A 15,365-nucleotide genomic window follows, 5' to 3' on the forward strand; every position below is an offset into this window, starting at 1 on the left:
TGAGTCTTGTCTGTTTGTGATCCATGTTAACATGTTGCCGATTTGGGCAGACAAGTAGAACAATTTAATGCAGGGAAGAGCAAGACCACCCTTAGATTCAGATTTTGATAGAGTGGAGAACTTGATCCTAGGTTTTTTATTTCCCCATTTCAACTTGGTGAAGCTTTGGTTGGTTGTTTTGAAAAAAAAGAAACTGGAAGATAGCATGGGAGCATCTGAAACAAATAGTTCAATCTAGGGAGGATGTTCCTATGGATAACATTGATTCTTCCGACTAAGCTAATTGGGAGGGAGGTCCAGGTTCAGAGATCATTCTTAATTCAATCCAGGAGTGGGAGATTATTTTCCTTGAAAAGGCAGTTCAGATCTGGTGTTACAAAGATTCCAAGCTATTGTCTGTCATTGGAACGGGCAGAGTGTCTTTATAGAGCTGGTGAGTGGAAGATTGAGAGGGCAAACAATGGATTTGTTCAAATGAATCTTATATCCTAAAAATGTGCCTAGCATTATGTCTAAAATGGGAGGGTTGGATATGTAGAGCAAGACATCATCCGGATAGAGCGAACTCTTGTGCTGAAGGCCGCCTGCAGAAACCCCCATGATACTTGGATGGATTGCACCTTAGCAACTCTGCCAAAGGCTCCGCTCCCAACAAGTAGAGCAGGGGGGACAGCAAGAATCCTTGTATTGTGCCACGTCCCAAAGGGAATCTGTCAGAGTTCAGACCGTTAGTAGACACCATGGCATTTGGATGGGAATATAGTCACTTAATCCATTTAATAAAATTTGGGCCCATATTGAACTTTTCTAAGACTGAGAACAGTAATCTATACGAAAGTAGGTGTTATGGATATTGGAGTAGTATGTATAGTCCATAGATGAGCTATATCTCTCCAGATATCGATCAGTCCTATCTCTTTAGTAAGAGAGTTCAACATCTTTGCCGATCTAGGGTTTGTGGTGGGGACTTGAGATGATTTGTCCAGAGCAGAGTTTAGCATGTTCCATCCAAGCTCTGCGGAGTTTATTTAGCATGTTCCACCCAAGCTCTGCAGAGTTTAGCATGTTCCACCCTAGCTCTGCAGTTTAGCATGTTCCACCCAAGCTCTGCAGAGTTTAGCATGTTCCACCCTAGCTCTGCAGTTTAGCATGTTCCACCCAAGCTCTGCAGAGTTTAGCATGTTCCACCCAAGCTCTGCAGAGTTTAGCATGTTACACCCAATCTCTGCAGAGTTTAGCATGTTCCACCCTAGCTCTGCAGAGTTTAGCATGTTCCATCCAAGCTCTGCAGAGTTTAGCATGTTCCACCCAAGCTCTGCAGAGTTTAGCATGTTCCACCCTAGCTCTGCAGAGTTTAGCATGTTCCACCCAAGCTCTGCGGAGTTTAGCATGTTCCACCCAAGCTCTGCGGAGTTTAGCATGTTCCATCCAAGCTCTGCAGAGTTTAGCATGTTCCATCCAAGCTCTGCAGAGTTTAGCATGTTCCACCCTAGCTCTGCAGAGTTTAGCATGTTCCACCCATGCTCTGCAGAGTTTAGCATGTTCCATGTTCCACCCAAGCTCTGCAGTTTAGTATGTTCCACCCAAGTGTTGCAGAGTTTAGCATGTTCCACCCTAGCTCTGCAGAGTTTAGCATGTTCCACCCAAGCTCTGCAGAGTTTAGTATGTTCCACCCAAGCTCTGCAGAGTTTAGCATGTTCCATCCAAGCTCTGCAGAGTTTAGCATGTTCCACCCTAGCTCTGCAGAGTTTAGCATGTTCCACCCTAGCTCTGCAGAGTTTAGCATGTTCCACCCTAGCTCTGCAGAGTTTAGCATGTTCCACCCAAGCTCTGCAGAGTTTAGCATGTTCCACCCAAGCTCTGCGGAGTTTAGCATGCCCACCCAAGCTCTGCAGAGTTTAGCATGTTCCATCCAAGCTCTGCAGAGTTTAGCATGTTCCACCCATGTTCTGCAGAGTTTAGCATGTTCCATGTTCCACCCAAGCTCTGCAGTTTAGTATGTTCCACCCAAGTGTTGCAGAGTTTAGCATGTTCCACCCTAGCTCTGCAGAGTTTAGCATGTTCCACCCAAGCTCTGCAGAGTTTAGTATGTTCCACCCAAGCTCTGCAGAGTTTAGCATGTTCCATCCAAGCTCTGCAGAGTTTAGCATGTTCCACCCATGCTCTGCAGAGTTTACCATGGTCCACCCAAGCTCTGCAGAGTTTAGCATGTTCCACCCAAGCTCTGCAGAGTTTAGCATGTTCCATCCAAGCTCTGCGGAGTTTAGCATGTTCCACCCAAGCTCTGCAGAGTTTAGCATGTTCCACCCAAGCTCTGCAGAGTTTAGCATGTTCCACCCAAGCTCTGCAGAGTTTAGCATGTTCCACCCTAGCTCTGCAGAGTTTAGCATGTTCCACCCAAGCTCTGCGGAGTTTAGCATGTTCCATCCAAGCTCTGCAGAGTTTAGCATGTTCCATCCAAGCTCTGCAGAGTTTAGCATGTTCCACCCTAGCTCTGCAGAGTTTAGCATGTTCCACCCATGCTCTGCAGAGTTTAGCATGTTCCATGTTCCACCCAAGCTCTGCAGTTTAGTATGTTCCACCCAAGTGTTGCAGAGTTTAGCATGTTCCACCCTAGCTCTGCAGAGTTTAGCATGTTCCACCCAAGCTCTGCAGAGTTTAGTATGTTCCACCCAAGCTCTGCAGAGTTTAGCATGTTCCATCCAAGCTCTGCAGAGTTTAGCATGTTCCACCCTAGCTCTGCAGAGTTTAGCATGTTCCACCCTAGCTCTGCAGAGTTTAGCATGTTCCACCCTAGCTCTGCAGAGTTTTGCATGTTCCACCCAAGCTCTGCAGAGTTTAGCATGTTCCACCCAAGCTCTGCGGAGTTTAGCATGCCCACCCAAGCTCTGCAGAGTTTAGCATGTTCCATCCAAGCTCTGCAGAGTTTAGCATGTTCCACCCATGTTCTGCAGAGTTTAGCATGTTCCATGTTCCACCCAAGCTCTGCAGTTTAGTATGTTCCACCCAAGTGTTGCAGAGTTTAGCATGTTCCACCCTAGCTCTGCAGAGTTTAGCATGTTCCACCCAAGCTCTGCAGAGTTTAGTATGTTCCACCCAAGCTCTGCAGAGTTTAGCATGTTCCATCCAAGCTCTGCAGAGTTTAGCATGTTCCACCCATGCTCTGCAGAGTTTACCATGGTCCACCCAAGCTCTGCAGAGTTTAGTATGTTCCACCCAAGCTCTGCAGAGTTTACCATGGTCCACCCAAGCTCTGCATAGTTTAGCATGTTCCACCCATGCTCTGCAGAGTTTAGCATGTTCCATGTTCCACCCAAGCTCTGCAGTTTAGTATGTTCCACCCAAGCGTTGCAGAGTTTAGCATGTTCCACCCTAGCTCTGCAGAGTTTAGCATGTTCCACCCTAGCTCTGCAGAGTTTAGCATGTTCCACCCATGCTCTGCAGAGTTTAGCATGTTCCATGTTCCACCCAAGCTCTGCAGTTGAGTATGTTCCACCCAAGCGTTGCAGAGTTTAGCATGTTCCACCCTAGCTCTGCAGAGTTGAGCATGTTCCACCCAAGCTCTGCAGAGTTTAGCATGTTCCCCCCAAGCTCTGCAGAGTTGAGCATGTTCCACCCAAGCTCTGCAGAGTTGAGCATGTTCCATCAAAGCTCTGCAGAGTTGAGCATGTTCCATCAAAGCTCTGCAGAGTTTAGCATGTTCCACCCAAGCTCTGCAGAGTTTAGCATGTTCCACCCAAGCTCTGCAGAGTTTAGCATGTTCCACCCAAGCTCTGCGGAGTTTAGCATGTCCACCCAAGCTCTGCAGAGTTTAGCATGTTCCATCCAAGCTCTGCAGAGTTTAGCATGTTCCACCCATGCTCTGCAGAGTTTAGCATGTTCCATGTTCCACCCAAGCTCTGCAGAGTTTAGCATGTTCCACCCATGCTCTGCAGAGTTTAGCATGTTCCATGTTCCATCCAAGCTCTGCAGAGTTTAGCATGTCCACCCAAGCTCTGCAGAGTTTAGCATGTTCCACCCTAGCTCTGCAGAGTTTAGCATGTTCCATCCAAGCGTTGCAGAGTTTAGCATGTTCCACCCTAGCTCTGCAGAGTTTAGCATGATCCACCCAAGCTCTGCAGAGTTTAGCATGTTCCACCCTAGCTCTGCAGAGTTTAGCATGTTCCATCCAAGCTCTGCAGAGTTTAGCATGTTCCATCCAAGCTTTTCAGAGTTTAGCATGTTCCACCCTAGCTCTGCAGAGTTTAGCATGTTCCACCCTAGCTCTGCAGAGTTTAGCATGTTCCACCCAAGCTCTGCAGAGTTTAGCATGTTCCACCCAAACTCTGCGGAGTTTAGCATGTTCCACCCAAGCTCTGCGGAGTTTAGCATGTTCCACCCAAACTCTGCAGAGTTTAGCATGTTCCACCCAAGCTCTGCGGAGTTTAGCATGTTCCACCCAAGCTCTGCAGAGTTTAGCATGTTCCACCCAAGCTCTGCGGAGTTTACATGTTCCACCCAAGCTCTGCGGAATTTAGCATGTTCCACCCAAGCTCTGCAGAGTTTAGCATGTTCGGCATCACAGACATGTGTCTCTTGTAATAGAACAATATCTGCTTTTTCCTTTTTGAGAGCACATCGTATTGTATGTTTACACACTCTCTTTGATTAATACAAACTGTCCAAGCTCACACACTAATTATTAAAACCATCAAGCATCAACATGTTAGAGGAGTCTGTAGTTGGATTTTTACAATAGTGAAAACGATTCTAGGATTTTATTTGAATTCGGGGGAAATGAGCTGCTCTGTAAGCACTGCAAGGCAGGTTAAACTTAATTGAGCTCTGCCTCTTCCATGTAATGATGATGAATGAGTTGTACCTTGTCAGAGCATGAACAGACATATCCCCAGGGCATTTTCAACTGAACAAATATCATCAGTGATAAATAGCACACAGATACAGTGCCTTCAGAAAGTATTCACACCCCTTGACTTATTTCACATATTGTTGTGTTACAGCCTGAATTCAAAATGAATAAAATAATAATAATAATCTCACCCATATACACACAATACCCCATAATGACAAAGTGAAAAGTAGTTTTTAGAAATGTTTGCACGTTTATTAAAAATGAAATACGGAAATATCTCATTTACATAAGTATTCACACCCTGAGTCAATACATTTACAATACATCACCTTTGGCAGTGATTACAACTGTAAGTCTCTAAAAGCTGTACACACCTGGACTGTACAATATTTGCACATTATTCTTTAAAAAATTCTTCATGCTCTGTCAAGTTAGATTATCAAGCCTATTTAAGTCAAAACTGTAACTAGGCCACTCAGGAACATTCAATGTCATCTTGGTAAGCAACTCCAGTGTATATTTTTCCTTGTGTTTTAGGTTATTGTCCTGCTGAAAGGTGAATTTGTGTCACGTTCCTGACCTTATTTCCTTTGTTTAGTCTTTGTTTAGTTGGTCAGGACGTGAGCTGGGTGGGCATTCTATGTTTTGTGTTTCTATGTTGGGTTTGTTGTTTGGCCTAATATGGTTCTCAATCAGAGGCAGGTGTTTGTCATTGTCTCTGATTGGGAACCATATTAAGGTAGCCTGTTTTCATTGTTTGTTTGTGGGTGATTGTTCCTGTTCGTGTGTTCATGTCTTTTGTGTTCCCATGTTTAGGACTGTAGCGTTTTCGGTTCCTTCTGTCAGTTTGTTGTTTTTGTTCGTCGTTTAAATATCCTAATTAAAATATGGATTATCATCACGCTGCATTTTGGTCCTCCTCTCTTTCACCCGAAGACAGCCGTTACAATTTGTCTCCCAGTGTCTGTCGGAAAGCAGAATGAACAAGATTTTACTCTAGAATTTTGCTCTATTCTGTTTCTTTTCATCCCCAAAAAACTCCCTAGTCCTTGCCGATGACAAGCATACCTATAACATGATGCAGCCGCCACCATGCTTGAAAATATTAAGAGTGGTAGTCAGTGATCTGTTGTGTTGGATTTGTCGCAAACATAATGCTTTGTATTCAGAACATAAAGTACATTTTTTTGCCAATTTGTTTTTCAGTTTTACTTTAGTGCCTTGTTGCAAACAGGATGCATGTTTTGGAATATTTGTATAATGTACACGCTTCCTTCTTTTCACTCTGTCATTTAGGTTAGTATTGTGGAGTAACTACACAACCATTAAACTCTGTACATTATTTAAAGTCACTATTGGCCTCATGGTGAAATCCCTGAGCGGTTTCCTTAGGAAGGACGCCTGTATCTTTGTAGTGACTGGGTGTATTGATACACCATCCAAAGTGTAATTAATAACTTCACCATGCTCAAAGGGATATTCAATGTCTGCTTTTTACCCATCTACCAATAGGTGCCCTTCTATGCAAGGAATTGGACAACCTCCCTGTGGTTGAGTCTGTGTTTGAAATTCACTGCTTGGCTTAGGGACCTTACAGATAATTGTATGTGTGGAGTACAGAGATTAGGTATTCATTCCAAAATGATTTTAAACACTATTATTGCACACAGAGTGAGTCCATGCAACTTATTATGTGACTTGTTAAGCACATTTTTACTCCTGAACTTATTTAGGCTTGCCATAACAAAGTGGTTGAATACTTATTGACTCAAGATATTTCAGTTTTTCACTGTTAATTAATTCCACTTTCACATTATGGGGTATTTCTAGTAGGCCAGTGACACAAAATCTAAATTGTATCAATTTTAGACAATTTTAGGCTGTAACACAACAAAATGTGGGAAAAATCAAGGGATGTGAATACTTTCTTAAGGGTTAGTTTTTAGTTTTACCTCTAAGCCACAAAAGCACAACTCATTCATACACATTGGACCCACAAGACAACATAATGAATGATCCACATGCCTCGCTATGTAAACTCATCCCCATCAAGACTTCACTGTCACTATCCTCAAACCACCACCTATTGAAACCCCAAAGCCCCCTCATTCAGCCAATAGACTGTATATTAAACAAACACTTAACTTCATGGCCTCTATGTATTCTCTGGTGACCCTAAAGGTTAAAAGTGTTGGACTCAAATCTTCTTTCGCACCGTGTGACGAGAGGTATTTCCAGGGAAACCAAGACACCATTGCGTGCCTAATCACTTGGCAGGTCTTCTGCTATTTCTACTGTTTTCTTTGGTTCTATTATCACAGGTAGAGATATTTATGTTCTGCCTCGATTAGGTAAGACGGTAACTATTTTTATGATAAATCAGTTGTAGAGGGGAGTGGTATACCTCCTTTACTGGAAGTTCCACCAGTAAAATGAGAATAATGTGGTTGTGTTGGATTGGAATGATGTTCCCCCCCTTTCAGTTAAGGTAAAGCTAATTAGTTGATTGTATAAGGTGTAGCAAGATGGCCAACAGAAGAGGGACACGTCACAGACTCGGCCAGCTCCATTTGGAGGGCTGGAGACGGAAGGACCTTAACAAAATGGATGTCTTTCTAATATAGGACATCAACACTATTATGTGTTTTTTTTTGCTTTAATGATGATCCTTTTTATTTCCCTTTAATTATCAGTTGTCCCTTAACTCTCTCTTCCAGATCTACATCTCAAAACCGAAAGTACAACATCTCACACCGCACCTCAATTACACCGAATTTCATAACTACTTTCAACCCTGTCTTCCTAGGAAAGACCCTCCATAAGCATTCTCAATGTCGTTGGAGTGCCAGAAACATTTCCTCCTTGATATGCTCTCACTGGCCTGTAGTATGCAACCCAGACTTACCAAAAGCCCTGAGTGATGCCAACTTTCATCTTTGGCATACTCTAGGGATCAGGACCTTTTCAGACCTGTTTCATCAGAACACAACCACACTGAAATCCTTTCAAGAGCTCTGCAGTGAACTCAATCTCCCAATATGAAACTAACAGACTACCTTCCAGTTTTCTATGTAAATTAGATGATACTTTACTTTACATTACTTTATTTTACATTACTTTACTGTGAAGTGCACAATGAATATAACCATCAGGTCCATGTTGAACAATGAACCATCTTGACCTTTATCTTGTTTCCTAATCCCATAACAGCATATCAAATCAAATCAAATCTTATTTGTCACATACACATGGTTAGCAGATGTTAATGCGAGTGTAGCGGAATGCTTGTGCTTCTAGTTCCGACCATGTGTAACAGTATAACTTTAGTCCGTCCCCTCGCCCCGACCCGGGCGCGAACCAGGGACCTTCTGCACACACCAACAACAGTCACCCACGAAGCATCGTTACCCATCGCTCCACAAAGGCCGCGGCCCTTGCAGAGCAAGGGGAACCACTACTTCAAGGTCTCAGAGCAAGTGACGTCACCGATTGAAAGGCTATTAGCGCGCACCACCGCTAACTAGCTAGCCATTTCACATCCGTTACACATGCAGTAATTTCTAACAAGTAATCTAACCTAACAATTTCACAACAACTACCTTATACACACAAGTGTAAAGGAATGAATAAGAATATGTACATAAAAATATGTGAATGAGCGATGGCCGAACGGCATAGGCAAGATGCAGTAGATGGTATAGAGTACAGTATATACATATGAGATGAGTAATGTAGGGTATGTAAACAGGATATAAAGTGGCATTGTTTAAAGTGGCTAGTGATACATTTTTTACATACATTTTTTCATTATTAAAGTGGCTAGAGATGAGTCAGTATGTTGGCAGCAGCCACTCAATGTTAGTGATGGCTGTTTAACAGTCTGATGGCCTTGAGATAGAAGCTGTTTTTCAGTCTCTCGGTCCCCGCTTTGATGCACCTGTACTGACCTCGCCTTCTGGATGATAGCGGGGTGAACAGGCAGTGGCTCGGGTGATTGTTGTTCTTGACGATCTTTTTGGCCTTCCTGTGACATCGGGTGGTGTAGGTGTCCTGGAGGGCAGGTAGTTTGGCCCCGGTGATGCGTTGTGCAGACCTCACTACCCTCTGGAGAGCCTTACGGTTGTGGGCGGAGCAGTTGCCGTACCAGGCGGTGATACAGCCCGACAGGATGCTCTCGATTGTGCATCTGTAACAGTTTGTGAGTGTTTTTGGTGACAAGCCACATTTCTTCAGCCTCCTGAGGTTGAAGAGGCGCTACTGCGCCTTCTTCACCACGCTGTCTGTGTGGGTGGACCATTTCAGTTTGTCCGTGATGTGTACGCCAAGGAACTTAAAACTTTCCACCTTCTCCACTACTGTCCCGTCGATGTGGATAAGGGGCTGCTTCCTCTGCTGTTTCCTGAAGTCCACAAACATCTCCTTTGTTTTGTTGACATTGAGTGTGAGATAATTTTTCTGACACCACACTCCGAGGGCCCTCAACTCCTCCCTGTAGGCCGTCTCGTCGTTGTTGGTAATCAAGCCTACCACTGTAGTGTCGTCTGCAAACTTGATGATTGAGTTGGAGGCGTGCATGGCCACGCAGTCAAGGGTGAACAGGGAGTACAGGAGGGGGCTGAGAACGCACCCTTGTGTGGCCCCAGTGTTGAGGATCAGCGGGGTGGAGATGTCGTTACCTACCCTCACCACCTGGGGGCGGCCCATCAGGAAGTCCAGGACCCAGTTGCACAGGGCGGGGTCGAGACCCAGGGTCTCAAGCTTAATGTCGAGTTTGGAGGGTACTATGGTGTTAAATGCTGAGCTGTAGTCGATGAACAGCATTCTTACATAGGTATTTCTCTTGTCCAGAAGGGTTAGGGCAGTGTGCAGTGTGATTGCGATTGCGTCGTCTGTGGACCTATTGGGGCGGTAAGCAAATTGGAGTGGGTCTAGGGTGTCAGGTAGGGTGGAGGTGATATGGTCCTTGACTAGTCTCTCAAAGCACTTCATGATGACAGAAGTGAGTGCTACGAGGCGATAGTCATTTAGCTCAGTTACCTTCGCTTTCTTGGGAACAGGAACAATGGTGGCCCTCTTGAAGCATGTGGGAACAGCAGACTGGGATAGGGATTGATTGAATATGTCCGTAAAAACACACCAGCCAGCTGGTCTGCGCATGCTCTGAGGATACGGCTGGGGATGCCATCTGGGCTGGCAGCCCTGCGAGGGTTAACACAGAAGGTTAACAAAGCGAGCAAAGAAGTTGTTTAGTTTGTCTGGGAGCAAGACATCGTGGTCCGCGATGGGGCTGGTTTTCCTTTTGTAGTCTGTGATTGACTGTAGACCCTGCCACATACCTCTCGTGTCTGAGCTGTTGAATTGTGATACTACTTTGTCTCTATACTGACGCTTAGCTTGTTTGATTGCCTTGCGGAGGGAATAGCTACACTGTTTGTATTTGGTCATGTTTCCGGTCACCTTGCCTTGATTAAAAGCAGTGTTTCGCGCCTTCAGTTTTGCTCAAATGCTGCCATCAATCCACAGTTTCTGGTTGGGGAATGTTTTAATAGATGCTGTGGGTACAACATCACCGATGCACTTGCTAATAAACTCGCTCACCGAATCAGCGTATTCCTCAATGTTATTGTCCGACGCTATGTGGAACATATCCCAGTCCACGTGATCGAAGCAATCTTGAAGCGTGGAATCCGATTGGTCGGACCAGCTTTGAACAGACCTGAGCACGGGCGCTTCCTGTTTTAGTTTCTGTCTATAGGCTGGGAGCAACAAAATGGAGTCGTGGTCAGCTTTTCCTGAAAGGAGGGCGGGGGAGGGCTTTATATGCATCGTGGAAGTTAGAATAACAATGATCCAGGGTTTTGCCAGCCCGGGTTGCGCATTTGATATGCTGATAAAATTTAGGGAGCCTTGTTTTCAGATTAGCCTTGTTAAAATCCCCAGCTCCAATAAATGCAGCCTCAGGATATGTGGTTTCCAGTTTACATAGAGTCAAATGAAGTTCTTTCAGGGCCGTCGATGTGTCTGATTGGGGCGGGATATACACGACTGTGATTATGATCGAAGAGAATTCTCTTGGTAGATAATGCGGTCGGCATTTGATTGTAAGGAATTCTAGGTCAGGTAAACAAAAGGACTTGAGTTTCTGTATTTTGTTATGATCACACCACGTCTCGTTAATCATAAGGCATACACCCCCGCCCTTCTTCTTATCAGAGAGATGTTTGTTTCTGTTGGCGCGATGCGTGAAGAAGCCAGGTGGCTGTACCGAGTCTGATGACGTATCCCGAGTGAGCCATGTTTCCGTGAAACAAAGAACGTTACAATCTCTGGTGTCTCTATGGAAGGCAACCCTTGCTCGGATTTCGTCTACCTTGTTGTCAAGAGACTGGACATTGGCGAGTAGTATGCTCGGGAGCGGTGCGCGATGTGCCCGTCTACGGAGCCTGACCAGAAGACCGCTCCGTCTGCCCCTTCTGCGGCGCCGTTGTTTTGGGTCGCCGGCTGGGATCCGATCCATTGTCCTGGGTGGTGGACCAAACAGAGGATCCGCTTCGGGAAAGTCGTATTCCTGGTCGTGATGTTGGTGAGTTGACGTTGCTCTTATATCCAATAGCATATCACTTTGGCTGTGGTATCCTTACAACAATTCCAGTGTTTTTAAAATAATTTTTTAATGACAACATTCTAAATGGATATCATATCATATGAATTTAAAAAAAATACACAGCTTCCAAATGTTACACCAGCCTTCGCTTTGGCTCCCTCTCCTGTCCAGCTCAGGCGTTTCGGCGTCGCCGGCCTAGCTGCTGCCGAACCTACTGCTGGCAAACGGCCTTCACTCATCAACTCCGTACTTGTCTCGTCATTATTACACACACCTGGTTCCAATCCCCACTCTATCACTGTATATATATATTCCCTCTGCCATTTGTCTTTGTTGGTCATTGTAAATGTTACTTGTTTTCCTGAGAGGAATCTCTCCTACTTTTTCCTGAGTACTTTATATTTTGCACTTTGGGTTCGCCCTGTGCCTTTTTGATAATGAAGATATATTTTGAGCACAACAGTGTTTGGGTTTCATCCCGCTTTGATCTATGGTGCTTAAACAAATTAAGTAGTTATAAACCTGCAACTGCATCCTGCCTACTCCTCTCTACACCAGTGACACTAAAGACTTTATTATATACAGAAGATACTTCTTTAACAAAAATCTATAGGTAAACAACTCTAATGTTGTTCCCAGTCAAAGATGGAGGATGTACGTCATCACACACTGTCCACTTAACCCTTCCTCATCGGTTGTTTAGGTTACGCCTTCATGATATCAGTCATTATAATTTTACAACTAGGTCTATATTAAGAACAACAGTAATGATATGGTGCCTTTGTGTTTCAAACGGGTTTCTAAGTGATGCACCACTTGCAACTTTTTCTATGGCCTTTTTCATTATTGATCCATGGTTTTTATTGCATGTCAATGCAAGTAGAAGTTAGAGTTGATAGACCTTGGCCTTGGATACAGGTGTTATGACAGGGTTGTAGACTTCTGTAAAAACAACCACTATTGAATGTCTGAGTTGTACTTTATTGTCTCACATTTCCAGGTGAACGATTAGAATATTGATGCGCCCCATTCTGGCACCAAGTATCCATTACGCATGGAGTTTCCATCGTCTTTTTCAATCAATCAAGAGATCCATCTTGGACATTGTTATCAGATATTGCTCTTTGACCATATTGGTTACATAGACCTTTGTGTATAAAAGACCTGACATAGAGAGCTGGCAATATCATTCACACTTCTGACTTCGTTTAGTACAGACTGTTACGTACGATCACCTCTCACTTTCACACAAAAAATAGCTATTTGCATTCCCTCCTTTTAATAATCTAAAGCTGTATTGTAAGAAAACTGTTCTTCTGCGTCCAGGCATGGCAATGAGTGGATTGTTGGTGTGCGTCCTCATGGCAGCGCTAGTGGGGGTTGGTTTGACATCACCCGTATCCAAGTCGGATGGCAACACCAAACAGGGTGGGATACTGCCACAGCTACTGGCCAGGAGGGAGGCAGTGAGGAATGTTGCAGAGAACGTCGCTAAGCGGGAGCAAGACACTCAAACGAGCATGGCACGGATGGAGAGGATGGCGCACCTGTCAGAGGACCAGCGCGAGTTCATGTCCAAGCAAATCATGCAGGCCATCTCAGGTACGTGGTGGTGTCGAGTCAAGTGTGTGTGTGAGAGAGAGATGCCAACATCTACCATGGTAAATGTGAAGTGTATCGTTGTTTGCTTGAGCACTTTAAATCCACATTGAACTTTTCTGTTTGGTTCATGTAGGTTTGTATTGTTCGCAGAGATGAACGAGTGTCCGGACCGGGACTACCAAGGATGGGTAGACTTTGGACGGCGGAGTGCAGAGTAGAGATGTACCACAGGCCAAATGAGGAACGTCTGCCTGCACTGGCGTTACTCAGGAATCCATCCCTATTTGGAGTAGATTGTATATTTTCATTGGCTTATGTCATGAGTTTTGATTTTTATCCAAGTTTCAAAATAAACATGTTTGCAGTATATGTCTACGAACCTTTCTTGATTTCATTTAGGACATGGGCCGATTTCCCGGACACAGAATCTACATTAACTGTTATTGTTAGTCTAGGACAAGGCTTAATGTGTCCGGGGAAATCGGGCCCTTAAAGAGTAGAAAAAGAACACGCATGCATGTGTGGCTGATGGAAATACAATGTACTTTTTAATATACATGTGGTACAATATATACAGACATACATCTCAGTGATCATAACATAGAATTCAGCAAGGAGTAGTCAATTTCAACATCTGAAATATATGTAGTGCTGTTTGGTTCATTTTCTGCTGAATTCAAATTGTCATAATTTGCTATAATTTTCCCTTTTGATCTGCAGAATCCTATGCCTTTTATCTACAATTGATTGTCCAGACAGCTGAAAGAGCATCCAAAAAAGCATGCAGTCCATGATTATTATTATTATTATTATCATTATTCCTGATGACATGAATTACATTTGTACCAACAACACTTTAGTTTAAGGTCTGTTAACACAGATCCAGCACATAGACTAGTGCCGAGACCTTTAACAGTCACTTTCGGTTGTCTTTGATACAGCATGGTAGACTACCTGAATGCTTTGGTGAGGTTCGACCAAATAAGTTTACAATAATTGACAGCATTTCGAAGTAAAGCATTATTTTACAATGACTTGCAGCAGGTGATGCCATGTAAACAGACAGTACTGCGAGTGCTAAATGAGGACTTTTGGGTAAAGAGCAGAGTAGTATACCTCAGTGAATGTCAATAATGTCACAAACGTTCAGGAAGTAAAGTCAGTGTATCAATCTCTCTACCATTCTGTAATGGGGAGTGATTGAAGTGCTTGTGGTTTTACCACAGTAAAGTCAATGTGGTTAAAATACCCACAAATGCTTCATTTTCTAATAGCAGCTAATATGCAAAAGGACATACTGAAATCCAGCACATCTGTGGATGACAATCTGGTCAGTTTGGTGGTTCTTAAATAACGATACCTTGAATCTTTCCCAAAGTAATGAAAAGGTCATGTGATTGTATTTGATGGTAAAAAATATATATAAAAAAAGCATAGCGGGGGGGTCTATAAAAACAAACGTGTAAAACCATCTGACACGCACGAAACACAGGTATTTTATTTAATAAAAAATAAAAAAAACCTTGCTCGTGTTCAAGCCAGCCGGACCGGTGATCAGGTGATTCTCCTGAGAATGATCATGACGTCACACATTGTCGTGGAGACCTAGTATATACACAATACATGAGTCCATTACAAAAAGAAGAGTGACTGTACATGTAACAGAAACTCAACGTATGGCTCTATGGTTCTCCCGAGGTTCCATTTTACAATGTATTGCTGTGGGCCCGAAACACAAAATGGCGGTACACTGGCATCGCCAGCATTTGGATTGAAGTCAATGACGATTAAGGAGGAAGGGGAGAAGGAGTTTTCCCAGTCTTTCTCAAACTCTAGGTGGATGTCTGTATTGTCGGATTGCTTCTCTCTCCTCTTCGTTCTCTCTTCAGTCCACGCCTCGGGCTGCCACCTTGTGAAGTCCCAGACTCCTCAGCTTCTCTACCAGGTTGAAGCTGAGCATGTTCATTCTCCCTTCTTCCTCCATAATGCATGTTCCTCCACCCCGCTCTTCCGCTGCAGTTGTGGGGCATGTGTGGGGTCAGTTGGTGGTAAGGGTAGGGGAGGGTGGAGGCAGAGATGCCCTGCTCCTCCAGCAGCTTCAGGAGTCCCAGTGATAGAGGAGGTGCTGGGGTGGAGGTGGAGTGGTGGCCACTGCCCTGGCTAGGGTCAAAGGTCAGCACACAGTGCTGCTGATTGGAAGAGGAGGGCGACGTGGTACTCAGATGCTCACAGCTCCCACGAGCGGACAGGCTGCGAGAGCAAAGACTGGAAATACAGGAAAAGAGAAAAATACCAAATCAGACACAG

General features: G+C 44.3%; 2 protein-coding genes across 5 annotated transcripts in view; one reads left to right on the forward strand and one right to left on the reverse strand.

The window, feature by feature from the left end:
- The first annotated feature begins 12,790 nt into the window (after positions 1-12,790).
- Positions 12,791-13,276, forward strand: LOC120027610 (cholecystokinin-like). The gene is made up of 2 exons (XM_038972607.1): positions 12,791-13,058; positions 13,209-13,276. Exons 1-2 carry the CDS (start codon positions 12,791-12,793, stop codon positions 13,274-13,276), a joined length of 336 nt encoding a protein of 111 aa, XP_038828535.1.
- A 308-nt stretch (positions 13,277-13,584) lies between these two features.
- The window catches only part of LOC120066212 (trafficking kinesin-binding protein 1-like), a 41,986-nt gene continuing 40,205 nt past the window's right edge, over positions 13,585-15,365 (reverse strand). For 3 of the 4 annotated variants that reach the window (XM_039017419.1, XM_039017428.1, XM_039017436.1), the window contains one exon: positions 13,585-15,323. In XM_039017419.1, coding sequence (XP_038873347.1) covers positions 14,891-15,323 — 433 coding nt within the window. In that variant the 3' untranslated portion in view covers positions 13,585-14,890. The remainder of the gene's footprint in view (positions 15,324-15,365) is intronic. The other variant, XM_039017453.1, reaches the window with a different exon arrangement.

The sequence above is a fragment of the Salvelinus namaycush genome, chromosome 2 (genome assembly GCF_016432855.1).
Source record: "Salvelinus namaycush isolate Seneca chromosome 2, SaNama_1.0, whole genome shotgun sequence".
Taxonomy (NCBI): domain Eukaryota; kingdom Metazoa; phylum Chordata; class Actinopteri; order Salmoniformes; family Salmonidae; genus Salvelinus; species Salvelinus namaycush.